The sequence below is a fragment of the Oxyura jamaicensis genome, chromosome 6 (assembly GCF_011077185.1).
Source record: "Oxyura jamaicensis isolate SHBP4307 breed ruddy duck chromosome 6, BPBGC_Ojam_1.0, whole genome shotgun sequence".
In the NCBI taxonomy this organism is placed as follows: domain Eukaryota; kingdom Metazoa; phylum Chordata; class Aves; order Anseriformes; family Anatidae; genus Oxyura; species Oxyura jamaicensis.
In genome coordinates this window covers 10,945,565-10,972,311 of record NC_048898.1, presented here as the reverse complement: position 1 = coordinate 10,972,311, position 26,747 = coordinate 10,945,565, and the positions used below count along the sequence as shown (strand labels likewise).

The window sequence follows — 26,747 nt, the reverse complement described above, 5'->3', positions numbered from 1 at the left end:
TTATCTGTCCACATGACATTACTGTGTGTTTGTACACACATTTATTTTACTGAACACAACTGAAAGGAGAAATGTTACATAGAATTTTAGATAACAGTGTATAGGAGCAACAACGTCAAGTGCTTCTGGATGAAAGCAAGAGTATACTATTAGTCCATTGTTAATAGAATATTTGTATTTGTTAGTTGGCCCTGAAACCACACGGAAAATTATTGGTGAAAAATCAAAAGTGGTTAAGGAAAAGCATTTTTTTTCCAGAATAAAGTCATCCATAGTTATTTAGGTTTTGTTTGTGCATGTGTACATGCAGTTTAGATGCAAAGGCATTCACGTTTCCCTTCAGTTTCATGAGTACCTCAGTTTTCTAGTTTAATTTATCGATTTCATTAAATATAACAATAAGAAGTAGAAGGTGACTTTGTTGTCTAAGTGGCTAGAAAGATGGCTAAAATTTGGCAGCAGTACCATTTCTCTCCAAACCAATCCCAAATTCAATTCAAATTCTATTTTTGGGGCATAAACAATAATCTGTGATAATTGCATTACAGTAATTTAAACTACGGCTTCTTTAATCTCATATACTATAAATGTGTCTGAGGAAGACAGTTTGAGCTACAAATCTGTTTTCTAATATTGGAAGTAATGTATGTAAATGGCAACTAAATTATAAAACTTAGCTTCATATTACTTTTATGGCTATGTAATGCTCTCAGTTAGATTGGTATTACTTGAACTATACTCAGAATTTACAAAATTGCCACTTAGCGTATGATTAGCACTGTCATTTGTTTGAGTCCTCATAATCATAGAAACGTATTTAGGTTTTTATTTTGTCTGGCAATGAAAGAATAAGAGAATAAATATTAGGGAAAAGAGTGCATTTGCAATGAGAGCTTGCTAATTTTTTTTATCAGTTTATTTTCCACTCCAAAAGTTTGGCTAGAAGACAGATCTAGAGACTGGAGACAGGTTTACATCTTAGTAGCTTTTGAAAAGCTACTCAGAGAACCAGGGAGAATGTTTTGTTATCACTTCAGAGACTCCACCTTCTTAACAGGCATCTCATTCCAAACTGAAGCTTAGAGGAGAATGTAGAAAAGAAAGAACCATATAAAAACTGAACATGTTATTTTTGTGTTTAAACAAACACAGAATTTTAGGAAATGATTAAGGGAATTCCTACAAGGGCAGTAATTTGACCTTTTTGGCTTCTGCTAGATTGCATGCCCCCAGGTAGGATTTGAAGTAGAACAGCAAAAGTACGTGAAAGGTCTCCAAGGAGAGATTGAGTCCAACACATTATTCATTCTCAGACACTGGTTGCGTTTTAATGGATGTGGTTATTTTGTCAGCCAGGAAATCCTACATAACAATAATGTCATAGCAGAGCAGATCTGTTGGATTTGCGTTTCAAGGAATTGATAAAAGTAATTATTTTCCTTGATTAGTTTTCCTACCCAGAGGGTCAGTTGGTCTCAGTTTTAGCAAATGTCATTCTGATACCTTTGTGTCTCCTTACATTTGAGCAACTGGAACACTGATGTGGGGATACAGTGAACACATAGTTGTTTATCTCAGTAGAGCTAAACAGCTCTTGTAACATTTTTTGCTAGGTAGTTACTAGTCTTCCTCAGGGCATTTGGAATCTGCAGCACAGCTGTAGAAGGAGTTTGGGCTGTAGACAGCGGCCTTTTGCTGTGCTCAAGGATGCCTGAGGATGTTGCTACCTCTCCTTTCATTAGTGTTAATAAAAAGCAATCAGGTAGTGGTGTTTTACATACAAAGTATTCTCTCCTGTCTAGCATGGCTGCATCTCTGAATTCTTCTTGAAGCTTAACCTTCCTATTCAGCTCCATTCACCTTCCTATACTGATTTTTTTCCAAGATTTCTTCTGTGTTGTGGTGCATTTAACAATGAAATTTGGACTTCAGAGCACTGTGGAGGTTTATATGTCTAAATCATAGTTTTTTTTGTTGTTTTAAGAAAAATATTTTAATTTTTAATTTAATATTATGAGGTTCTGGGCACAAAATCATAATTTTTTTAATGTTTAAGAGGGAAAATACTGAACTGATTTGTATATATATTGGAAATATTTCTGTCTAGGAGTATATCCTTGCATGAAATGCATAGCCAGACATATGGCCAGTGAACCATTTATGAAACATTTATTTTAGTTGTGTTGCATATATTTTATGTTAGCTGTCTGCACAGATATGAATTCCATAACAGACAAATTATCCAATATTCTCAAATAACTTATGTTCAGTGTTCCTCATATTGTTATGTTTCATTTCAAAAGGCTGACTGTTCTGCTTTATTGTTAAGCATAAGTAATGTGGTGAAGTCACCAGATTCTATATTAAGTATTCTTCAGAGAATTCAGAAAGACAATTTTTAAGAGAGGCCTAATTCATCAGGTTTCCCCAGTAACTTCTAAACATAAATAGAATAGTATCTCCTCAACTGAGGAAAAATCTGACTGGTCTTTGTGCATTGTTTTTTGTTTGTTTGTTTTTTAATCCAAAATACACTTTCAAGTTGCAAGTTTCTCGGGGGTAAAAGAGAAAGCTGACACTATTCAGCTGAGATACTACCTTTATCTTAAATATTTTGGGGAACAAAACACTTAATAAGGGTGATTAGCTCTATCAGGTAGGTATAAAAAGCAGAAAGGGACTGACATCTTACCTGCTAGTAAAAATGTATTTTCAGATACATTCACAACTTTAATGCCTCCTTACATGATGATAATTTGAATAAATTATTCTAGAGCATATCTGGCAATTCCCAGAGGCCAAGATGAGCACGAATGAGGACTGATTCTTAACCACATGTATCCTTAAGCTCTTCTGAAGCTGAAGCAAGTAAACCTCTGTAGTGGTCATCTAGGAGAGCTCATGAAAACAGCGACTGAAAAGGAAGATAGTTTAACTTAATGTTCTAATAACATTGTGGGAGGAGATTACAGTAAACCAGAAGTTTCCACCTTCAGAATCCATTGGATAAAGAACTGTAACTGAGAACAATTGTATCATACGCTGAAGCTCCCCTGCCAAGATTGACTGTAAGTGATACATAACACCCAGTTTTAGGAAAGAGCTGATTTTAAAATATGAAAACAGCCTTGCATAAAGATTTGTCTCAATATGTTTTTCAGGTATAAAGGGACAGAAGAATAGTGGTTCCTTCATCCATATGCTGTGTAATCTATGTGTATAAATATAGCCTTAGTGTATGTGTATCTTTTGATTATCACTGCTCAATTATACAACCGGTACCTGTAGTGCTGTGTGTGGTTTATATCCTCTGTAATCCTTTTATTTTCTCTGGGACTTTGCAGATGTACTCCACAAGGCTTTGAAGATTAATCCCATAATTAAAGGACATGGTTAAATGATTAAATTCTGGCTTGCTTATACTTAAGAGCCCTGTAAAATCTTCAACTATTAAAATACATCTAAAAGCATATTTCTGTTGAAGTAACAAAATACAAGCTAACATATTCAAAAGCAGGATTTAGAGCCGCTGTTTCATGGCATACCAGGTAAGTATGAACATTTTATTGTATATAATGCTTTTGCTATAATAAACTTCACCATGAATAAAGTTTAATTCATTAATTTAAGTAAAGAATTAAAGTTTAATTCATCTCTACTCTTATCATATGACAGTAGAAACACCTTTCTGATTTATTAAAAAGAAAAGGCTTAATTTTACCCAGTACACCAAGTAATATTCCACAATTGATTGAAGAGGTAGTGATATGTGCTGAATCAAAATTTAAATATCCTACATCACAAATCACTCCGATTTTTGTTTGATGCCTGGTCTGCCTATAGATAAGCAGGTCATCAGATCATTCTAGTGGAGTCCTATTTCTTCAGTTACTAATTTGATCTGAGAGCTGCCTACATTTGAGAAATCTGTCCCACATTTCCTGCCATAATAAAGTCTTCCCGCTGGCTGAACAATAATAGACTAAATAATCCTGCCTGCTGCCAGAATTCAGCAAGGCACAGATGGAAGTTACAGTCATCAGATGTTTAAGCAGCAGAATACGCTGCTTCTAGTCATTTTTACTGAAGTGTTTCACCTGGGGGATAAGTTTATCCACTTGATCTCTTCAGTTTTGGCTTGAAATGGAACCCTGGTGGTGACTTTTTGTAGTTAATGGTCCATCATATATCATTAGGACTTCCCTTAACTTGCAACTATGGGGAAAAAAATGATGTATTAAGATCAAAAGATGAATTCTGTCTTTTTTTTTGTCTTTTTTTTTTTTTTTTTTTTTGAGATGAAAAGCCACATGTGACAAAGTGTTATAGAAATACTGAGCAAGCTTCTCTGTCCTGCGAGTAAAACCTTGAGGCTAGAACTGACTGAATCATAACAAATGTTTCACTAACTGCCAAAGTATCTGTGGGAAGCATGACCTTGTTGGGTAACTGAGCACATGCAATTTTGAATGAAGTCAGCAATGTCATATCTATTACTTGAAAAACGTTGAATAAAATGCTGCAATGTATCAACCCTGTTCAGGCTACATGGAGTAAGGAGGGAGTTCAAGCAAATGTGAGGGGGGAAAAGAAACAACAGAAAGGATTCAGTGGAAAGGATTTTGTTGAGTCTGGGGCCTCGACTAGAGAGGAGGGGATCGTGACAGAGTTTATAAACTGCAGGAGATAAAGCTGCTGAATGACCCAAGGATTATGGGTCATTCTGGGTCAGATCAATGAGTCTTTAAAAGCATGAACCTTCTAACAATTTGCTTATATATATATACATATTTTACACATGTAACTATGCATAATTTTTATCATTATCCTTTATCAGGGCATGTCCCCAAAGAGTAAACTTTAATTGTATGCTTCTCTGTAGTTAATTGCTTTATATTGTATTTTCTCTCTGACCTAATGTTGCCCTTACTTTGGGCAATTCTCTGTTTCTTTTCATGCCAAAAAGGACAATGTATTTAGGTATTTAAAATGAGATCTTCCACTCTCTCAGAGAAGTGTTTTTCTCAGTGTGGATTTTTCTTTGCTCTTTGTGTAGATAAAGCTTTTGGTTACTCATAGCCCCAGAATAGTTTTCATGTTCTAGGAAAGTTTACTTTATTACTATTTAAATAAAATGGTTTTGTGAAATCTGTATTTTCTAGATTTGGTATATATTTGTGCTGGAGGTATATTAATTTAAGGTAAAGGTTTCAAGAGTATATGATAGCCTTGCTCTGTATTGTATAGTAAAATTCATCATCCAAAAATCTGTCTAAGTAACTTTTCCATGTGAAAATTAATATTCAAGTTATGCTGCATGACTCTTTTGCCCCTCTCGTGCTGTATCACAAGATTAGTTTACTGTAAAACTAAGCCCCAATAGCCAGAACTTGGCATGTGTGCTTGGCAGGTAACAGTGAAAAACAAACGGAAGCCAATGACTGAAGTTTGAAAAGATGGTGAACAGGGATTTGCAAGAAAATGTGTTTGAAGAACATTTGTCTGATGTATTAATCTTGTGTTGTAGATTCCCAGATATTGTAATCAATATAACTCCCGTTGTTAGTATTCACTCACTGCATATGATGATCTAACTCATTTATTTTATTTCATCACCTTAGTAGCATAATTTAGTAATAATATATTTATTATAATTTATTATAATAATTTAGATTATATTTCATTCAGTTGACAGTATGAATACATTTAAGTATGGTAGGTGCCACTGCTGTTTACTGTAAACTGTCACAGCTAAGAAACCAAAGCTCTTGTCTCCTAGTCAATAGTATACGTGAATAAATGTATATGTCTAATGTGCCAGATTCTAAGGGGAAGGTTTTATGTTAAAGATCCTCTGAAACATAATTGCAAAGGGTCTGAAGTCCATTAGGTATCTTTTAATTCTGTTCTTTCAGGATGAAGCAATACATAAATTGCGAAAGTTTCATTTCCTTAACACATTTGCCTTTTAGATATTAAATGTGGAGCTCTTTTTTATGCTCTCCTGAGAGCAGCAAAAATGCAGCTCTAAATTTATGCTGTTAATGCAGGAAACTAGAGGCATAAATGAGCAAAATTATTGGTGTGACAAGGGTGCAGTTTTGATTGCAGAGTGAAATATTGCAAGAATAGTAGTTTTAAAGCGTGCATATGAGGTTGCAAATACAGCAATTCCTCTTCTTAAAAAGTCATTGCCCACCTAAATATTGTAGTTGCACAAATAGCTCTGTAGCACAAAAATTGCAGGACTTCAGTAGGAGCACTCGAATGTTAAGTGTACAGATATTTTAGTACAATTTGTAAATGCCTTAGAGGGCAAGTTCAACAAATTGACTCTTTGTATGGGCATGAAGTAAGGAATGTTCAAGCGTGAGGAACTGTTTGAACATTTATGATTTAACAAGACCTGTCTGAAAGACTAAAGATTAAAAACGTCTTTATGAATACTGAATTTTTTTTATGCATGTATTTATGCAAATAAGATCTATTGTAGATATTTAGCATGCCTTGAGGCTTTTTATAGTACTGAAAAATATGTACCTTACTTGGCATCAAGATCCCCTGATTACAACTGAGCAGTTGCATGGTACTGCTACCACCAGTTTCACATCCTCCTCTTCTGGTGCAGTCCCTAAATGATAACAGCTAGCTCTACTCCAACACAGACTTTCCAAAAATAGGAACCAAATACATGTATAATACTTCTAAAATGAAGGAATGGGATGGATGTCCTTAAAAGAGAAAAGATGGATCAGGATGTGCAGTTATTTATTTACTGTTTATTCATGGCTCTAACCTCTTATTTTTAGTTGATCTAAAGTTTGATTTGATAAAGTTTGATAAAGTTTGATTTAGTTGAACTACTGGTTTATATCATGTAGTGCTGTAAGGCTGTTTTAAATGAATGCTCAGGAATGAAAGATTTGGATACCTTTAAACCATACTAAATGTTAAAGTCCTGGAACAAAAAGCAAAAGCAATGTTCAAGATCCAGGTAGAAGTTAGGTACGCTACAGAGCAGGATACCTATGGCTAGAGTTGGCTTAGGGGAACGAGGGCTTCTGAGCTGGCCCAATCAGACAGCTGGACTCGGTGACCTCCTAAGGCCCCTTCCCTCTGAACTGAACAGAACCATTCCATTCCACATTTCTTTAGATTAGGTTCTCCTCATTGTTTCTTTAATGTCAGTGAATTTATAACTGGCATAACAGGTGATAAATTCAGAGTGTACTCTCTTATTAGAACGTTAGCCTACTTCAGGATTGTCAGGAGGTTTGCAAAGAATCTTTCAATGTTTTTTTAGCCGAATTAGAAATTCCTCAAGTATTATTAAAAATACTGTCCATGGAAAGAAAAATGATCTTAAATTTAAATCAGATATGAGAATCATGTAAGGAAGGAATAGGAGAATAAAATCTGATCTACGCCTGAATCTTCAATAAGCCTTACAGAGATGGGAACCTCTGTGGAACATCTTCCACAGCAGCCCATAATTAGATCTCGATGTCCTACAGTAACCAGTAAAATGACAACTGGGTATGGGGAAAGAACAGTAGGAATTCCAGATGCGACTGGAAGAATATGAAGTCAGTTGAATACAGCACAGAAGAAAATCCTTTCTGTTTGAATTTCAGATTTTGTATTTACTGCTAAATTCAACATGATGCAAATTAACTTTGAGAGAGGCATGATTCAGAGACTTTATGGTCCGTGGAAGTATTTTCATTGCTTTTATTAGACTTTTGATCAATCTTCAATGTAGGCTTTGCATGGGCTTAAGCATTAGATTGCAGTAACTTGCACATTGTTTCTGTTATTTTCAAGTACTCTGGAAGTCAGAAAATAATCTACATTTGATTTCTATTATGCCAGATAGTAGCCATATCAGTTAATTAGCTATCAGCTGAAATTATCTTGCTGCTACAGCATAATTGTTTAGCATTTTTAGATTATTCTTTTAGATTAATTATTTAAATGTATCTAAAGTAAAGTGGCATGGGGAGAGATTTCAGATCATTTCACTAAATGTTTAGCAGGCTAATGGAAGGTTGAACTCCAAAATTAGCTCTGCTAAGACTTCTGCAAAGCAACAAAAATTACAGAGTAAATAACCAAGTGCTCTTTCTGCCTCTAGTTTTCATTTTGTCATTTATCAATGAAGCTGCATTCAGAAAAGGTGGCATTTATTTATTTTTAATTCAGAGTCTGCATTTATGTAGATGACTTTCTGATAATAGGTCTACTAAAATGATTCTGAGTTTAACATAACATATGGCACTACATTAAATGCGTATGAGGCAAGCCATATTTCTGATCTCCTGTTCTACAGAAGATATATTGATGTGCTATCTCTTATTGTTGAGATTTCATAATTCTGGCCTTGGATTACTTTGGTGCTATACTTACAATACAGCTTATCTGTGTGTATCTACCTTTTTCACACCTGGGTGGATAAATGTATATTTGATAGATCCAGTCTGCATGTTTCCTGGCTGCTGATTACAAAGATCGAAGTTCACTGAATCGGATGTTAGTGCAGTTCTCTTTGAACAGACTCCATCAATTCAGAGCAACTGTGAGCTCAGATTGGGCACTTGCTACAGCTAACGAGTGAAACAGCAAAATGGAATATAAAGATACAGAATTACAAGGGCTGAATTTTGCAGTTTTATTGGCTTACCAGAAATACCCCCATAATTACCAGGCTTTTTAGCCCTCGCCAAGCCCGTCACCTAACACTTGAGAAATAGAGGCTTCCAAGCATGTTGGATACCTGCCCCGTTTCTAAGGCCTGTTATTTTCAGGGGGCATTGCACACCCCTAACTATAAGTGAGGAGAAATGCATCTGGGAGTACATATGTGCCAAGGCTCTGACAAGATGGTGAAATAAAACCTCAGTTTGCCACTTTGGGTTTCCAAATTTTAAGTGATTTTTGAAATTAATTTTTTTTAAGTGCTTCATTCATAAGGGGTTTATTTAAGAGCTGACCAGGAGTATTCATGCTTTTAAAAAAAAAAAAAAAAAAAAAAAAAAAAGTAGTAATCAAGGCAACTTGATTTAGTATAGATGTATTACAGAGCATGAGCAGCTGAGAGCTAACAGCCCTGACAGTGACTCTTTTACTACCTCTTCCAGACCAGATGATGGAGCAGTGCTGCTGCATCCAAGCTGAGTACGTCAGCCCCGGGAATGAGAGCTCCTGGCGACAGCTCCAGCGCTGCAAACCCACACCAGTGACCCTGCTCCGAAGAGAAAGCCAGGCAAAGACAGAAACAGGAAATGGGGGACAGGAGGGCATCCAGGTACAAAAAAAAAAATCTTTCTCCAATCTGTCTTGCTCACAACTATGTTCAACTGTTCTTCATTAAATTAACTTCTAGTACAGTTCTGCTCACCCTGCAGAGTATGTTTAGAAGACTTGTGAGCATAGCTATTCTGAAGGTTTATAAAATCTTCCGATTTAGTATGATTACAGAGCTTTCAGTTTTTGGTTACCATATCTAAATCCATTCTGGTCTGATAGTGAATGAAGTCTGTTCCTGATGGAGTTGCTTCAGATTTTTTTCTGAAAAATCCTTCATACCTTTTTTTTTTTTTTCTTTAAGCAAAATATGAAGGTGTGTAATATATGGTCCAGCTCAATATTTTAAACTAAAGCTGGAAACATCTATAAGAATGCCATTTTTTCTTTTTCTGTATCAACAAGAAGAAAGGCCAAAATAAGGGAAATTATGTAGGCATAAGAACTATTTCCAATAGAAGTTGTTGCTAGTAATGAGGAAGGAATTTGTTAACTATCTGAGCACACTCAGCTAACATCCTTACCAAGCACACTCAAAATATTGTAAAGAAAAAATGACATTATTTTCATCTATGGCTTAAAGTTGAAAAAGTATTATTAGGGCAATTTAAAACGCTTATATTAAAACTAAAATGATTTGATATGAAAAACTAAATGTGCCTGGACCAATTGGAAGCATCATTCTGAGTCCTGTTAAATTCTGCAGAAATCTGATGTTTCAAGATGGCTGGAGGAAATACATTTAATTTTAACTTTAGAGAAAGTCTGAAAATTTCTCACTACCAAGTTAAGAAAAAATGGTAATGAACGCCAACTGTATGTGTCATAAGAGACTGAGTACTCACAAAATGAAGCTGCTCACAAGAAAATACTATTAAGGCATTAAACCAATGAAAAAAGAGCAGTATAGAAGAAAGGGCTGCTTAAAGGTTGTGAAAGGTCATACAATCCATCTCTGCCTGAAGGAAGGATAGAAGACTAATGCCTTTAGGGCAAATCCTTAAGGCGGTATGTTTTTATATCTTACTGAAATTACTTAGGAAGAAAAATTTAAACCTTTCTGATTCAAGCAAGCAAGGCCTTCTAGCCTTTCATCATCCTTTCCATACTGATAGTGACTTATTTGCTCATCTGTGTTAGCAGGCAGCTGAAAAGAACATCATGGAACAGAAGGGATCCACGCTGGTCACAAACAGGCAGCCTTATGCATCAGCACCAGCGCTGCAGTGGCACAAAGCAAGGTAGGTTTGCCCCTTCTGTCCAGCAAAACAATTGCTTTATTAGTCTTTGCAAAAAAAGTCTTCCGTAAGCATATACTCTACCGCAGTCCTGGCAAAACTTTTTGTTATTGCTTCTGAATATCTGCGTCTTTTCAAGATGTTTTCTAATGTAGTTTTCTATCAGATATCTAGAGTTTCTCTATGGCTTTGCGTTGGTACTTGTCATAGTTTCCCTGTAAGCAGCCTGGAGAGGATGGCAGAAATGTCTCCCAGATAAAGCTTTTGGCAAGTATGCCATACTGGCACACAATTCTTTTCTTGCCATCATTTTCTCAGGGCAGATATTTGAATAATATATTTTTCTCTTGCTTTCCACATTTTCCTCTTTAGAAATGTCATTGTCAAGAGCATTTAATTGCCATTCTATGCAAATATGAGAAAAGAATGTTTTGCATTTCTGTTCCTTACAGAATTCCTCAGAGCAGCAGAGATGGCAAGCAGGATACTACAGAAAGATAGGGAGACCAAGATAAAACAGTGGCAATTTCCCAGCCAGAGGAGCCTTCCAGCTTAGCTAGTAATAAAGACAGAAGTCTAGACATGTTTCTGATAAGGCCAGTATTAACTCACCATAATTATTTTACCTTAAGGTAATGCTCATTCATCATCATAGCACTGCTATAAATAGAATATCATTGCTTCACATTTTCCAATAAATCCAATATATTCTGAGATTAAGTAAAGCAGTGAAGTTTGTGATTTCAAACAGTAACACATCACAGTCTGCTGTTTACCAGAGAAATCCCTGTTAATGAATGAAGTATTAGGGTTTAGTGATGATTTGAGATTCAAAAGAGGCCGCATTTTCTCCTGAAATTGTAATTAATTTACTTCCAGTATATCTAGGTCAGTGCAGTTGTTTAGTCTACATGGAAAGTTGACTTCTGTCTAAATTCTCCCACCCTTAAAGAAGAAATCCACTGCATAGCACAGAAAGCTTTTCATGATTGTATCTCCTCCCATCACATAATTTTACAAAGCCTGATTGGGCAGACTTGCAGAGAAAGCAATGCCTTGTTTCCATTTAAGTCTTCCTTTTGGTTTTAGTAAGATTATTTAAAAAGCCACTACTCTGTTAATTATAGCAATTTATTCAAAAAGGATATAAATGCAAACATCTGAAAATTTTAAATATATTCAGTATGAATATATGTATTGTGGAATTCCATTTAAGTTCCGTAAGTTCAATCTTGTGCGTTGCACCTCTCGTAAAAGATTAGGGTTTCCTTTTAGTTGGTATGGCCTACGTCTAGTGGTTTTGAGAGCAATATGCAAATGTTTGCAATACTATGAAATCATGGTATAGACTTGCTTTATCTGCACTGTTTCTCTTCATCTCATTCTCTTCAACTTTTTTGATTCAACTCAATGGAAATGAATAAAGTGTTAAAGACCATGGGAAATATGGGCTGTGTGGTCCAAACAGGACAACATTTAAAGACTATGAGAACTGAGTGGCATAGTTCATCCTTTTCTTAAAGGAATCAAAAAACAAATAAAAGGAGTAGCTTACAGTTATAGACAGAAGCCTTGTAGAGTAAACGAAGATGTCATAAAAGTAGAGAAAAAATGTGCACTTTCCAGGGTGAGAGTTGCAGATAAGGTCCTTGTTTAGGTAGGAGAAGCTGGCATAGCAGAGGTGCAGCAGTTTCCATTAGTCACTTCACCATACAGGTGAATTAGATTCAGAGATGTGGTTTGCAATTGATGTGGGCACCTGAGAGGTTGCAGGCTTTGTTTTGTCCACAGCTGAGCTGTGCAGCCCAACTATTGCACGGCAGGTGGTGATATGCTGGTGGCATAAACCACGGCCAATTACTTCATACAAGAAATACAATATTCCATCAAGAAATAACATTTCTCAGAGTTAAAACAGATTCCTCTGAGATCTGGCTGAAGTCGTTCTCCAGGATCTTGCTAACACCATGATGTAAAGGCCATCTCAAAGGGTTTCTCGTTCCAGGACCCCTTTGATCCTGATCCCCTTTTCAGAGAACTACAGAGCTGGAAACCCATTTAGACTTTTCATTTGGAATAGCAGCATTCAGCTGAACTGACATCAAAGTAAATTGGCAAATTGGCTGTGCATTTGTATGCAGTGCTCTCACATGTGGGTCACTCAGGGAAATAGCGTGGCCTTGCTCAGCAGGCTCCTAGAAGCTGCCACTCTGCTATGGTGTGCTGACAGTAATTTAGATGTATTGTGCTTCTGGGTCCTCCTTATTCTCCTGCTCCCAAAAGACATGATTGCCAGTGGAAAAATATTCAAAACCATTTTTTTGAAGGTGACTTGAGACTTCAAAAGCTCTTCATTGCCAAGCTGCTGTATGCTATACAGGCAGAAGAAATGCTTAGGCATGTATGTAATAAAATCCTATAACTCGGACAGGGAATTGGTAGAAATAAATAGAATGGTAAAAAGAGAACAACGGACAAATGCGTAAGTGGAAAGGTGGACCCTGGTAAAATTTCTGCCTCTTTAATCTATCTGTACCTGGGTTATTTGTCACTTGGTATAAATGTACATGTTACTTAATATATTGTCTGTGTGTCAGATTTAATAACATTTTGGACTGTATTGCATAAATGATACCCCCATTATAGTTTTACTTGCATCATCAGTGTTTTAGCATTCCTGCTTGGATTTCATACTGCTGTTTGTCAACCACGTGACTTTCTTCCATCATTTGTTTTGTCATCAGTGAAAATTAATTTTCTTGTGTCCTGCCCTCCTTATCACTTTTAGACAAACAGACAACATCTGCTGTGTAGTGACTCACTGAAAGAAAATGAACATTCCCTCTTACAGCAAGGTGACATTAGCAACAATAAATCCTCCCATGACCTTATTTATCTATCGTTTAGTAGTCATTTCACAGTTATGTATGAAGAGCTGTGAAGTCTCCTATGATTATCTAAACACAGGTTAGAAAACATTGGGGGAAACAGATGGTTGTTTTTAAGGGCTTCTCTTGTATATATGGAAGTACTGGGGATCTATTCCACATCTTTCAAAACTATTTCTGCATTTACACATGCTATTTAAAATAATACATTAAAATTAGGCTTTAAAAACAATGGCTATGTTTTAAAAAAATCTGGAAAACTTTGGGGTACCAGACCGAAAAGATTACAAATGTCTTCAGGCTTTAGTGGAAAGGGGGCTCTAGAGTGCAGACATTGCTTGTCTGCTGCAGCAATTACTAACAGAAAAAAGTCTGTGCCAGGGCACAGGGTGTATTTTTCTGTTCTAATATATACATCAATTTGCATTGAAGATTCTATTCAAACTACTAGTCATGTAAATGTTACGCGGACTATATGAGGTAAGCGACTAACAGAATAACAGTCATTCTTATTATACTGGAGCTGCAAAACTCCTGTTTGATGGGATGTGACCTAGAAGTACTTGAGAGCTAAGGAGCTCTGTCATAATAAATAAACCAACCCATTATTGCATCTCTCATCATATCAACATATCTTTGTCTCACTCTCTTTAGAAAATCTAGTGTTTCAGAATCCTGGGATCAAAAAATCTTGTTAACTTCCATATTTTTGGCAACTTTTAAGACCAGTTACAATTCATTAACAAATATTTTTCAAATGCTAAGACACGTTTTATAGAAATGAGACAACTTTGATATCTGAGTAGCAATGCTATCAAAGACTAATGACAACTGATAGTTGTTCAGTTGCTGCCATAAACTAGTCACGTGGAGGGGGTTAAAAATGTACATATATTTGTGTTTATTCTATAATGTTGGGTAATTGTACATATCATTTACAAAAGGCAAAACTTCAACAGTGTTGTTCTTGCATTCACTAGTCAGATCTAGAGGAGCTTGTTCTGCCTAACTGCCCATCCGCTACGTAGCAACCTCTGGATGCATCTCAAACAAGTGAGTAAAGCTTGGAGTGTTTCTCCAAACAGGCTCAACCTGCAAAATGGCATCCTCCCTGTGGCAAGCTGTGAATCCATTCCAAAACCATTCAGAACCCTAAAACTGCTTTTGAAGCAGAGGATAAATGGAAAGATAATAGGAAATTATTTGTGCCATTTGCATGACAAAGTGAGTATGAGAGAGCTGGTAAAATATTAGTGGAAAGTAGGTAATCCAAAATACTGCACTAGAGTTATTGTAGGTCTTTCATTTCTGTGAAAATGTTAGATGTTTTATTTGTTGTTTAGTTCAACATTATCACTGGTATGTGTTTAATCCACAGTCCAAAAAGTGAATAGGAAGCTGTACAGTGTCTCAACTGTTGGTAAGAACTTAGCTAACTGTTAAAGCCACAAAAGTTCTTCCCTCTGGATAATAATTTGAGAGGGTGTAATAGCTGGAGGGTGGGTTCGTTTGTATACATTCTTCATTATCTCCAACAGTTCAAAACTATCTGGTTTACTAATGCGTCTGTTGATATTGCTTTAGCACGACTTGTTTGCTGTCAGAATTTGCTATCAAAATATTCAAATTTAGTCCAGAATTAGTGCAGAACTGTGTGAAGTTTGTGCAAATCAAACCCAGTTGTCATTCTTCTCTGTAGCTGTCACTGAGTTCAAAGAAGCTGTGGACTGAGATGGAAGCACAGTCACTCAGGTACGTGGGTATGTGGACATGCTTTTTTTTGTACCCGTATTAGAGATATTTTGCCAGGTAATGATGGGAAGGAAGAGTTGAGAGGGGAAGGAGATCCTGGGTGTAGAAAGAAGTCTTTGGTGAAGTTGTGCTTATTGTTTGCATGTGTATCTAACTAGTAATGGTACTTAGCTGTTTCCTTGTTGAAAGTTAAAATGACATAAGTGTGTCATGGTGTTTAGGAAAGGATTTTGACACAGCTGACTAAAAGACATGTGAAATGTGAATTTCTTAATTGCTTGTGGTCACTAAAAAGCACAACTGATGTACCAGTGTGGTACATCAATTCAGACTGTGCAGATGTGCTACACTGTATTGCAACACTTCTAAACCTGAGATGTTCACTTCTATGTTTCACATCTAAATGAGCACAGGAGGTCAGTGGAAGTGCTTTGGTAGAGGAAAAAAAAAATCCTTCTGTTCCTTTAATAAAAATTGTTAAAAAAAATAAAAATCCTTGAATAGAAATGTAGCTATGTAGATTAAACCTATGTAGAGGTGGTGTTGCTGTTGAACCTTAAATACTTTAAGGACTTCTCAAAAACAATTGTTTCTTCCCCTGCTTAGCAAAAGCTTCATCGGGCATAAACTGTCAGTATCCCAACGTTACAAGGCTTAGCTGCTCATAGAAATATTGGAATATATGCCGAAGGAAACATATGGCTTTACAAGTCGGGGAGGGAGTTATTTAGTAATTGAATTTTATTTAGAGATTGCTGATTAATTCTTTAAATCAGCTTTTGGTTACAAGTATTTACTTAAGTTTATACAACATAAATTGCATACAACTACTGCTCAAATTATTCATTATGAATAATGTATTTGAACAAATACAAGCCTTTAATGTGTTTGCGGCTGATTTGCAGTCAGTTCATAATTTCTATGTCTGTGCTCATTTTTTCAAGTTGTTTACTAGTTTAGGTTAGAAGTGGGATTTTCCATAGCTCTGAGTATTTTCTATGCAGTTTTCAGTCTATATGATTTATTGCCACAGGTGTTTTTTCTCCCTCATTGACAGTCTCTGTTAGTCCACCTGCCTAACAGCCTCCTGAAACATTTACTGTGCAGGTAATGGAAAAAGTAGTGTAAACTGCTGGAAAAAGTTACTCTGCTTCAAATCTTTTTCTGCAAAGATTAGTTCATGCAATGGCTGCACTATCATCTAATAAACTCTTGTGCGTTCCTCTTATGTGAAAATGCCATGTGTCCAAATATTCATGACTAAATAATCATATGAATAGTTTGGCATAGTTCATATCAAAGAAGTAGAATGAACTGTGAGAAATATTCCAGAACAAAATGCTTTTATTAAAGTCATATTTTCAGAAACAGGAATGTTTCTTTCAGATCCGTTTCTGAGAAATGGCTGGAAGCCCTGCTGATTCTGGACCCGGGCATCCTGGTGCAGCCCTGCTCATCCTCACACTCATGGTGGACCTTTTGAGCCTGAATGGACCCAGGTAGCTCTCCTGATTCTTATAACGGATCGGTTTCAAACCATGGTAGTGGAAGTTTCTGCTCACTGCTCAACCTCTTGCTTGTTTAATCAATGAGTGGTAGTTATATGCTGTGCAGGGGAAAGAGCTGTGATTAACATAGCACGTGCTTTGTCCTGCAGTGATACAGACTTGCAGTAATGCCACTTCAGCAATTAAGAGCAATCAAGTCATAACATGCAGCCAGGGAGAGCTGAGCATGGAAGCACTGTCTAAGGTACGAGCTCATGGTTCCAGCTCCCTGATGTGCATCTGTTGCATGTCCTTGTCTTTGGCTGGGCTCAGGTCTGGGGCTGTGCGGTGCAGCCTTCCTTTGAAAGCTGTGCAGCTCTTCAAAGCTTTCATATGAACTTCTGAAGATCTTAGACAGAAATGTGCTCTGCTGATTTTATATGTGCTTTGCTTAGTACTGTCGTGGCTGTCTTGACTTACATTTGAATGTTATTTTCCAGCACAATTTTTGTCACCTACTGGAGAGCTAACCAGTCCTTAATATGATCGGATTTAAAAAAAAAAAAAAAAAAAAAAAAAAAAAAAAAAAAGTGCTGCCTATTAATATGCCTTGTAATTAATATGCTCTGTATCCATGGTCAAGAGGCAGAATTCCAGTTAACCTCTTTGGCTCGTGGGAGCTCCTCACAATGTGAGCTGGGGGAAAAGTCAAATGGTGGGGGGTTCTCAGCACTGTTCCCTATCCCTGGGAAAAATGACTCAGGGATCACTTTCCATGGATCAGTGGCCATGATCCTCCGCTAGGAGGCCTTGTTGCCAGGACAACTGTTGCCAAGACAGACTGGTTTTCCTTGAGAATAATTTCACTGTCTTATTTCTGTACAGCAAACCTTCTCTGGTATCTAGAGTTAGACCCATGCGAGAAGCTCTTGGAGTTTCCAGGTGGAAACTGAGAAACAGTAGGAAGGGCAAGCGACTCTAACCACCAAGAGGGAGCTTGCAATCTGCAAGCACAAAGTTCATGGTCTCTCAGAAGGTGCATGCACTCTGCAAATACAGGCCCCAAAACCCAGCGTTGTGAGCCTCTTCAGGCCACAATATCAAAAGGAATTCCAAAGCTTATGATTCTCTTCAGCAGCATTTAGTTGGGAATAGATGAGGTCCTTAGGGATGTTCTGTATTTTAGTGCATAGCTATAAAAGTTTTCATGATTTAGTACAGAGGCTGTGATAGCACCTTGCGTGTGCTGAAAGCAGCAGATTCCACCACCTCCCCCAGTCTGTGAAAAGTGTGTGTTTTGTAGAATTACTGACATGCCATCAAACGAGGACTCTGTTCCCTTTGAAATTGCTTGTAAATTTGTAATTTTATATCACCTGAAAGATTGCCTTTGGTTTACTTTGTTAAAAGTATAGTGTTACTACATGGAAAGTCAATAATCATTTTGGTGACAGAGGTTTCTAAAGTTTATGATTCAAAACTTTACCATTCTGGTATTAGTTTCCGATTTTTGCATTAAATAATTCTGGTTTAAGGAGAAAGTTTGATTATGGCATAATATTAGATAATATTCAAGTCAGTGGATGTAAAGTAGTTAAACGAATAAGCTGCTCTCCTGAGTACGTATGCATATTTAACACTCTTGTTGCTGTCCACCAGAGGTCACTTCCTGGCCACTTTATTCATTATGGGCTGTGCTTTCAATTGAGTAGTTAGCCTCTCTTGTTTTCCCTTGTCGCTGACTTCTGGATCGGCTAATGACTGACTCTTTTCTAGAATCAGTAAAAGACAGAAAGGCAAGATCCTGCTGAAGCAGGAAAATGATTTAATTGATCCCATAATCACACCTAAGACACATCCCTGAGTGTCTGATCTCATTAACTACCCCATGCCTTGCAAGCTTTACTGTGCATGTTAAAGAATTTTCAGTAGAACCAGACACTACGGTGTACTAGCAAATCTATGTGAAATGTATATCTGGATTCTTATCTAAATCATCACAAAATCTTTCTCAATGTGCACTTATATTGAGACGCAAAATGTATTTACAGCTTCTGATACTTCAACAGCATGTGAGTCTCAGCTGTCCTGTGCTTGGAGAAGCCTGTGCTTGACATGTTTTTCTTTCAGTATGAAGAAAATCCTCCAGAATTCTTTACTCGTCTAATCAATTAACAAACTGAACAACTCGTCTTACAGAAGTGCCATTCTGCATCATCTTTTGTAAGTAAAGTGAAAATCTGGAAATCAGACAGGATATTTTACGAGCTCTGAAAGCGTGGATGCCTTTTAGCTCAGATGGCTGGAAACTCAAGCAGCTAATATTCAAAGGAAAAGAAGGAACTCAGTATGTGTGTTCTGAGTAGTCTGTTCCCTGTGTGAGGAGACGCCGTGTGAATTGTGAACTTTGTCTGAAACCTCAAACACACCTGAACTTCCTCTAAGTGAAGAAAATTGTTTGTTTTTTGTCAGGTCTGCTTCAGATTGATCTCACTGCCTTACTGCTTCTCTAAAGATCATGTTCAGTCTTGCTAACTCTGAACTATAGACCAGCATCTCTGTAGAGTCTGTTTTTAATAAAAAACAGGAATAGTTTTTGGTTTATAAGCATAGGACCAGACTAAAATGCGATCATTTAAAGTTTGAGGAAGGAGGAGTTTGTATCAGCTTTGTACCTAGTTTCCTGGCTACTTGGCCCATGATAGAAAAATAAATAAAAGAATATCTGGTTATCATTAACACCCACTGGAAACTTGCTGGGAATGACTTGTGTAGGTCTCTACTTCTATAGGCAGACTCCAGTAACATGAACTCAGACTCTTCTACATGTTGATGCTTATACTAACTGCTAGAGTGAATAAAGGGTGATACTATAATTTTAATCACAATATTATTCCTATTCCTACTTATCTGTGTTAATTGCTATGGCATTGTTCCTCGTGTGTCCTGCATAGAAATTTCCATCTGTTACAGCAATTGATGCTTTTGCCTTGCTCTTAATATATAGAGTGGGTGCAGGACATCCAAAGATTTTATCATTAGTGAGGAATGACTCAAGGTGGTGGCCCAACACAGGAAACAACTATTCATCCACACAGCCTTTCAGCTGGCTGACAAGTGAAAAGAAATAGACTAAGATCTTCAGTTCTGCTCCATCCTTCTTGCTGTGCAGAAGTACGGATGCATGGTAGGTTACACAGGCAAGGGATAAACCACTACTAATTCAGAAGAGAAAGATCCTGCTCAGAACAGCTTCCACTTTACATCTTTCTAGGGACTTTAATTAAGCTCTCTGTATGAGCACCTATTAAGACTTGTGCTCCACAATGCCTCGTCTGAGGTTTTTCTGAAACAAGGTTATTCCTAGGGTCTTGTTCTTCAAAACTCTTTAATCCTGTTTCTAGTTGTCTCAATGAAAAGTTTGAAATACTTTTTAAGCTCCTGGTTTGGAGATAAGAGCACACTGTTGGTCTGACATCAAAGTGAATCAATGAGCTGGCTGTGCATTTCTATCCACTGCTTTAGCCATATATTCTTTTGCAAGCCTCTAGAAGCTGTCACCCTGCTATGCTGTGATGAAAATAATTGGATATAGCTCCCACTTCTGTTATTCCCATATGATATTGCTGCTGGTGAAGAGTACTCAAAACTCACGGCTCCAAAGTCAACTTTAAAACTTCAAAAGCCAAGTGTTCTCACGTGCTGGGCTGCTTGCTTCTCCAAGGAAATCTGCAGAGAGCGGCACCATACATCAAAGAGCAGACAGACATAAGAAAAGACCATTCCCACAAAGAATGATATACAGAAAGAAGGTACATTCAAGCATCTAAATAGCAAGGAACTGAGTACTCAAATAAATCTGGAGGAAGGAAAGTCTGTATACAAATAAAGAGATAGAAAATGAAATGACAAATTCCATGAAGAAAACCTTCTAATAATTTTGAATAATGAACCACCTGCCCTTATGATTTTTATTTGTCACTAGATGCAGGAATTTACAATAGTCCCGTGGGCTTGGATAATGTGTAAACATGCTGTTGTGCTACAGCTCAGTAACATTTCTACTCTGTGATAAACAGATGCTTCAACAAGATGCTTCACATGATACTGATTGTTCTGAGCTGGTGAGAACTGGGAGTAGGGAAATTGCTAAGAACCCTATCTACTACATGCTTCCACTTTTGCAGGCAAGAAACCTTCAGAGAATTTCAACATTTCAACAGGGAAAAATAAACCAGATGTTTTCATGGGTTACAAGGTGACAACAGGAACCTTGGATGTCACGTGTTGAGAGCATATGGATACCACATTCAGGTTCTTAACCAAAATAGCAACAGTTGGTATGGAAATTCCAGCTTCCTATTTAAAGAAATAGATCTCTAATTCCAAATTCCTGTTTAGTGGTGTTGGGTCTACAATGATTTTAGCAAATTACATCTGAAAAACAGCTCTGCTCTGAATTGTTTTCATTTTATTTTTACTGACACTAAATTTATTCTGGCTCCTGAACAGAAAAGATAGAGATGCAGCCTGTCAGGCTACAAGATCTGTATCTGACTCAATCACATTGGAGAATATCAGTCCCAGAAATGGGACCCTAGGAACAAAATCACTCCTGCCACTGCTGCAGGTATGGAGATTTTGATTTGATTTTTGCAGCTGGAGATGTCAAACAGGTAAGGAAGTTTTCTGTAAGGAGAGGTGCCAGAGACATCTCTTCCTCAAAATTGTATTTTGTTGTTCATTTTGCAGAGCTACCCATGGCAATATCCCCACAGACACACTATTCCTGCTACAGTGCTTTTCATGTCTACATAGTGGTACCATAATTGGATGGACATGCAAGCTCTATTGAGAATTTTTGCCTAACCACCAATTTGAAAATTAAACCATTGACTGAACATGGGGAAACATCTTGCAGTCAAAATGTTTGGTACCTGCAGGTATTCTGATTTTTTGTTGGTTGGTTGGTTGTACTGTAACACAGTGAAAATCTCTCCAAGGCCATGCAAAGATCAAAGGGCTTAATCCCAGAATGTCATACGCAATAACATGTAAATAGGGTGGTAAGGTTGAAGTAGGCAATCGCTAGTGTTGTGCAAGACAGAGATAAGCCAGTAAGCCACCTCTTCCCAAAATAAAGCCCAAAATTACAGCTTTCAGTAGAAATGTAAGGGATTTTTTTCCTCTTGGCAGGCTTGTTCGCAAGATAAAAATCCAGCAAGTTTCTTTTCCAATTCTTCTCTACTACGTTCTGTCACGCTGGCTGTCAGGAGAGCCAACAGAGTGATAAGAGTTTCACTGTGTACTGATCAGGTAAAGGTGCTGGTAAGTAAAGCTCTCTTTTGCTCTGATATCTATTTGACCATACTGAGGCCCTGCAACCCTTGCAGGTACAGACATGCTGCTTAGAAAGGAGTTCTGTTGGCTGCCCTACCAGCGCATGACAAGCTATTGAGGAGGAATGTTAGCAATATGAGATTTGTCAGTTTAATTTCTGTCCCCTATAAATGCAATATTTACTTTTGAGGAGCAGTTTCCCAGTGAGTGACTTAATAGGGCTGTCCCGTGCTGTCAAACTCAGGTTTTGGGGCTGATGACTCAGAGTTGTCACTGCCTTGATTTTGACTGGAACAATGACTCCTAGCTGCCTTTTCCGGGATCCCTTCACCACTGTTTATCTGCATTGGGTGAATCATGTCCTAAAGCACCTTTTATGGAGGAATGGAAGAATTTCCTGAGATTTATACCTTGAAATAGTGGCTCCTATATCTACTCCAGAGCTAACTAGCCTCCTAAATATAAAATAATTTTCATGACATCTTTTAGAGCCTGATCTCTCTTCTGAGAAATTCTGCAACTGTGTAAGCCTCGGGACCCCAGGAGTGTTGTTATACCCACACTTAGCATGATCCTCCATGTGGGATTCTCCATCTTCTCTAAATCCAAATACAGATTGCAAAATCTGTTTTTCCTATTTTATCTCCCTTAGATTTTTTTGGAGAAATTGGGAACATTTTGCATTTTTAACTAAACTACTGTTGGTGCAAACTATCATTAATCTATTTTGGAAGTGATTTAGCTGCTAGGAAACCCTGCCTCCAATTTCACCAAGGTAAACAGGCACTTTGTATGTCCTAGAATAAAGAAATGGGGTGGTCAGCTTGGAAAACTTAGGAGGTAAATAGGTTGTAGCTTCTGAAGGACATGTTGGTAGGCAAAAACAACAAAGATCTGTATGAGAGGGAATCTCTGTAGGGAAAGCACTTTTCTGTGAGCTTAACATTTTGTTTTCAATTTTTCTTTTATTGGACTATTATTAGTAGTTTTTTCTTACTAAGTTAATGGGGGACTGCAGTGATATCAACTTCCCTGGTACTGGATAATTAACACAGTATAAAAATCCAGCAGAAAGAAACCCATCGAGGGATGAAAGGAACTGGCTTCATTCATGAAGCTGGCTAAAAAATATAAACTAAGATTCCAGCTTTGTTATATTGACCATCTAAATACTTTACCATATTTTATTTTATTATAGGCCATTGCTCAAGATTCTGATCTGAGCCTAAAAGTAGCAGCACAGAGAAGTATATAGAAAAGTGGTGCTTCTTAAGCTCTGCTTTTTTTTTTTTTTTTTTCTAATGAGAATGTTCTCACAGTAATTAATATGCTAGTGATTATACTTTGTATTGTACTTTATCAGATAAAACATGACTAGGGAGTCTGCTCTCTATGGGAAATTTTTCTTGAAGCTTAAAATAAAGAGAAATAATTGACATTATTACCAATATTCATGCTGGATTTGATTCCTTACCCTAATCTCTGTTAACCTAGCAGAACTTTCTTAAACTTGTTTCCTATTTTAAGTTAACTGATGGAACTGGGAGAAAATAAAGTCAATTGACTTAGCACTCATTTACTATAAAAGTTTGTCAGCTTGTGTTTGCCGTAGGGTTTTTCTTTTTTTGTTGTTGGTTGGTTGGTTTTCAGTTAAACACAAAATACATGGGATGTGATTGCATCAAATTTGGCTGTCATATTAAAATGGAGGATAATTACAGTGGTACAACTTGTCGAAACATCATGCAGAGCGTGACGTTATTGCCTGTTACTATTCTGCTCAGAGAGGGCAGCAAAGTATTGCAGATCTGGAATCCAAGAGAACTTCGGCTCTGAGGTGTAATACTGAGGAACAAATGTATCTTACTAATGTACAAAGTGTGAAAGGAGAAACTGGGAGGCAATTAGATTGTAACTATGTAAACACACGTGAAATTTTTGTCCTTTAAGCTGTGGGTGTTTGCTAGCAGTGAAGACGTTATTAAGAGAAATAGCTTAATCAGTATAGATTTAGGCATCCTGATAGCTGTGAACAGTAGCATCCCTGCAGAGATGCAATATTTGGAGAGTTTAGCATTTGTCCCAAACTGTAATTCTGTGTGACTCATTTGGCATAAAGAGAAATGATTTAAGTTTATACATACAATGAAGGAAACACTACAGTGCATTTGCAGTATGTGAGATGGATGATATTCTATTTCTATTAGGTATTCTCATTACACCTTGAGATTTTCAGATTCTTATAAGCTTGGCTGTTTCTCTTCTGTGTTTCATACATAAAGATACACTTGGAGGCTAGATGAAATGGTTCAGACACTATCCCCTGTTCTTGCTCTTTTAACTGAAGACAGAAGTATATTTCCTGGACATTGTAGGCAACTCTTTCCTAGGCAACCATTTAAAATGATGTAAATGGAGAAATTTGTGATATGACTCTGCTTTACTTTTTGCAGATCTGTGGACCTAGCAATGACTCTTCTTCAGCCTTTCAATGCCCTGGTACTTTGGATTTTACTGATGAAGTTAACGAGTTCAGTTAACACAGATAAACCTGAACAGAATATGTATTCCTGCCCAGTAATTCAGTGCAGCGCTCCTGCGGTCAATGGCTTACCAGGCAGAGATGGAAGAGATGGTCCCAAAGGTGAAAAGGGAGACCCAGGTACAGAGCTATAAGCACATAGCAATACTGCATTTTTAACACTCCTTATCATCCCTTTAGTCTTATTTTATACTTCTTCTATTCCTTCATTTTTCTTTTTTAACTTACCTCCTTTTTTTCTGTCCCATTAACCTTCTGTAGGTTCTGTACAATTACAGGAAGCTATCTATAAAGCACTTTCTGCATTTATAATTCTACTCTGGATACTTGGCTTTTAAGAAATGAGTAATAATAATAATAAATAAATAAAAACCACATTTTCATAGCATCCCATAAAACAGAGATGCAATGAGATTTTGATCTGAATGTACCATTTGTACTCTGAACCACTTACAGAGTTTCCTACAATACCACAGTAAATTATGTCTGCTTTTCCTTTCCAGGGGCCAGCTCTCAAAACCAGAAATCACGCTTGCTAGAGTTGGCTACTAATCTGATGATCATAATTGGATTGCTAAGTCCCAACAACTGAATTCCCCCAAGACATGATTTGTCAAACAATTGCTGCAAACAACAAACAGATCAGCAAGTGCTATCTGTCACACAACAGAACCAAATCACCAGCTCTCCCAAGATGCCAAATCATTTCAGTCCAAACATTTAATAAGTACATACAGAGTTGTATAGTTTCTTACCATATCCTGTGTTGTCAGGTGCTTACCAGAGAGCTTGGCATTAGGTAATTGCTTTTCAACATACAACCAAACTCTCATCAGTACCAATACCACTGCATGTGATCTAAGACATAAAATCTCAGTGGTGTATATTGATATTCTGTACAGACATTTTCAGTGCCACATATCTTCAGTATGCCCTCTGCGATTTCATGGTTGAAATAAGTAAATCCAGCACTGCCTTTAAATAACTGTTTCAGAGGTATCGTTAACCTTTATTATGATGTAGCTCATTTTCTACGTAATATATTGTGATTGGTGTGGTTGGTTTTAGAGCGTGTGTACCTCTGCAATAACAAGAGAAAGTGTTTATTTCATTGGATTTTCATTGTCATAAAGAGATGTACTAAGGAATTTTCCATCAAAGTGATTTTTTCACTGAAGTAATGGTGTTTCTAGCAAATGACCATTTCCACAGGAACAATTTTCTGCTAGAGGTGAGGCTGGTATTTGACCCATAATAGAAGATTTAAAGATTTGGACCAAGATGAATTGAAATGTTATTGATGATTCCTACAAGTTAATATAGTGTTGTAGCCCCTTGGGGATGTTGCTAGATGCCACATTCCCCTCCTGTCCTCTGAGTTAGGACTCCTGGCCATGCTCTATTTTTTGCTTCCTTGCTGTTCAAGCTGCGTATTGCACATTATTATTATTTTTTTGAGATAATATCTACCTTTTGTGGTTTTGTTTGGTTGTTTTTTAATCTCCATAGAAAGCTGAATATCCAGCCTCCATTGTTTCTATGAAAAGTTTGCACTTTGAATTTGAGGCTAGTTTGTGTCTTGTATACAAAACTCAAATATTGAGTATTTCTCAGAACAAGTTCAACAAGCTTAAAGTGCAGATGAATTTTATCATGGTTCATAAAATATTAAAATAACAAGTATTAAGAAATCATGGGTGACCAAGAAGTCATGCTGTGCATTATTTCTATGGCTGCTAGGTAGAGGCTTTACTTTGCTCGTGAAAAGGAAGACTGACAGATGGTTCTACCTACATTATCTGTTCCCTGCTTATTTATCAATGTTAACCATTTTTTCCAAACATATTCCATTTTATCCCCTATTCTCAGCTGGGCCTTGCAACCTATCTTCCTAGGAGTGTCTTCTGTTTCTTTGTGCCTTCTGCACACCATTGCTTGTTGTTAAACTGTTCCTATGTTTGGCATTCTCTCCAAGCAGTAGGAAAACATGGTGGGAGAATTGTCTCAGAAAACACCAGAACTATTTTCTTTTAAATCAAACTCTAGGAGAAGGATTGAGAGGTCTGCAGGGTTTTCCTGGAAAAGCAGGACCTCCTGGAATGAAAGGAGATGTAGGACCACGAGGAGAGAAAGGACAAAAAGGAGAACAAGGAAGTAAGAAATAAATTCTCATGTTTCTATAATTTACTTTTCAATC

The 26,747-nt window shown here is 37.0% G+C and overlaps 1 protein-coding gene and 1 long non-coding RNA gene across 4 annotated transcripts in view; both read left to right on the top strand.

Annotated features, from left to right (window-relative positions):
* LOC118169109 overlaps positions 1-20,997 on the top strand; it is a 36,966-nt gene extending 15,969 nt beyond the window's left edge. The window contains exons 3-7 of one of the 2 annotated variants that reach the window (XR_004751921.1): positions 9,138-9,304; positions 9,487-9,619; positions 10,444-10,544; positions 16,568-16,933; positions 20,213-20,997. This is a non-coding gene — a long non-coding RNA (uncharacterized LOC118169109). The remainder of the gene's footprint in view (positions 1-9,137; positions 9,305-9,486; positions 9,620-10,443; positions 10,545-16,567; positions 16,934-20,212) is intronic. The other variant, XR_004751922.1, reaches the window with a different exon arrangement.
* Positions 20,998-21,807: 810 nt separating this feature from the next.
* Positions 21,808-26,747, top strand: part of SFTPD (surfactant protein D) — an 8,110-nt gene continuing 3,170 nt past the window's right edge. Inside the window, exons 1-3 of one of the 2 annotated variants that reach the window (XM_035330097.1) lie at positions 21,808-21,996; positions 24,462-24,670; positions 26,597-26,704. In XM_035330097.1, coding sequence (XP_035185988.1) covers positions 24,478-24,670; positions 26,597-26,704 — 301 coding nt within the window. In that variant the 5' untranslated portion in view covers positions 21,808-21,996; positions 24,462-24,477. Of the gene's footprint in view, positions 21,997-22,669; positions 22,784-24,461; positions 24,671-26,596; positions 26,705-26,747 lie in introns of those variants that run through there. The other variant, XM_035330098.1, reaches the window with a different exon arrangement.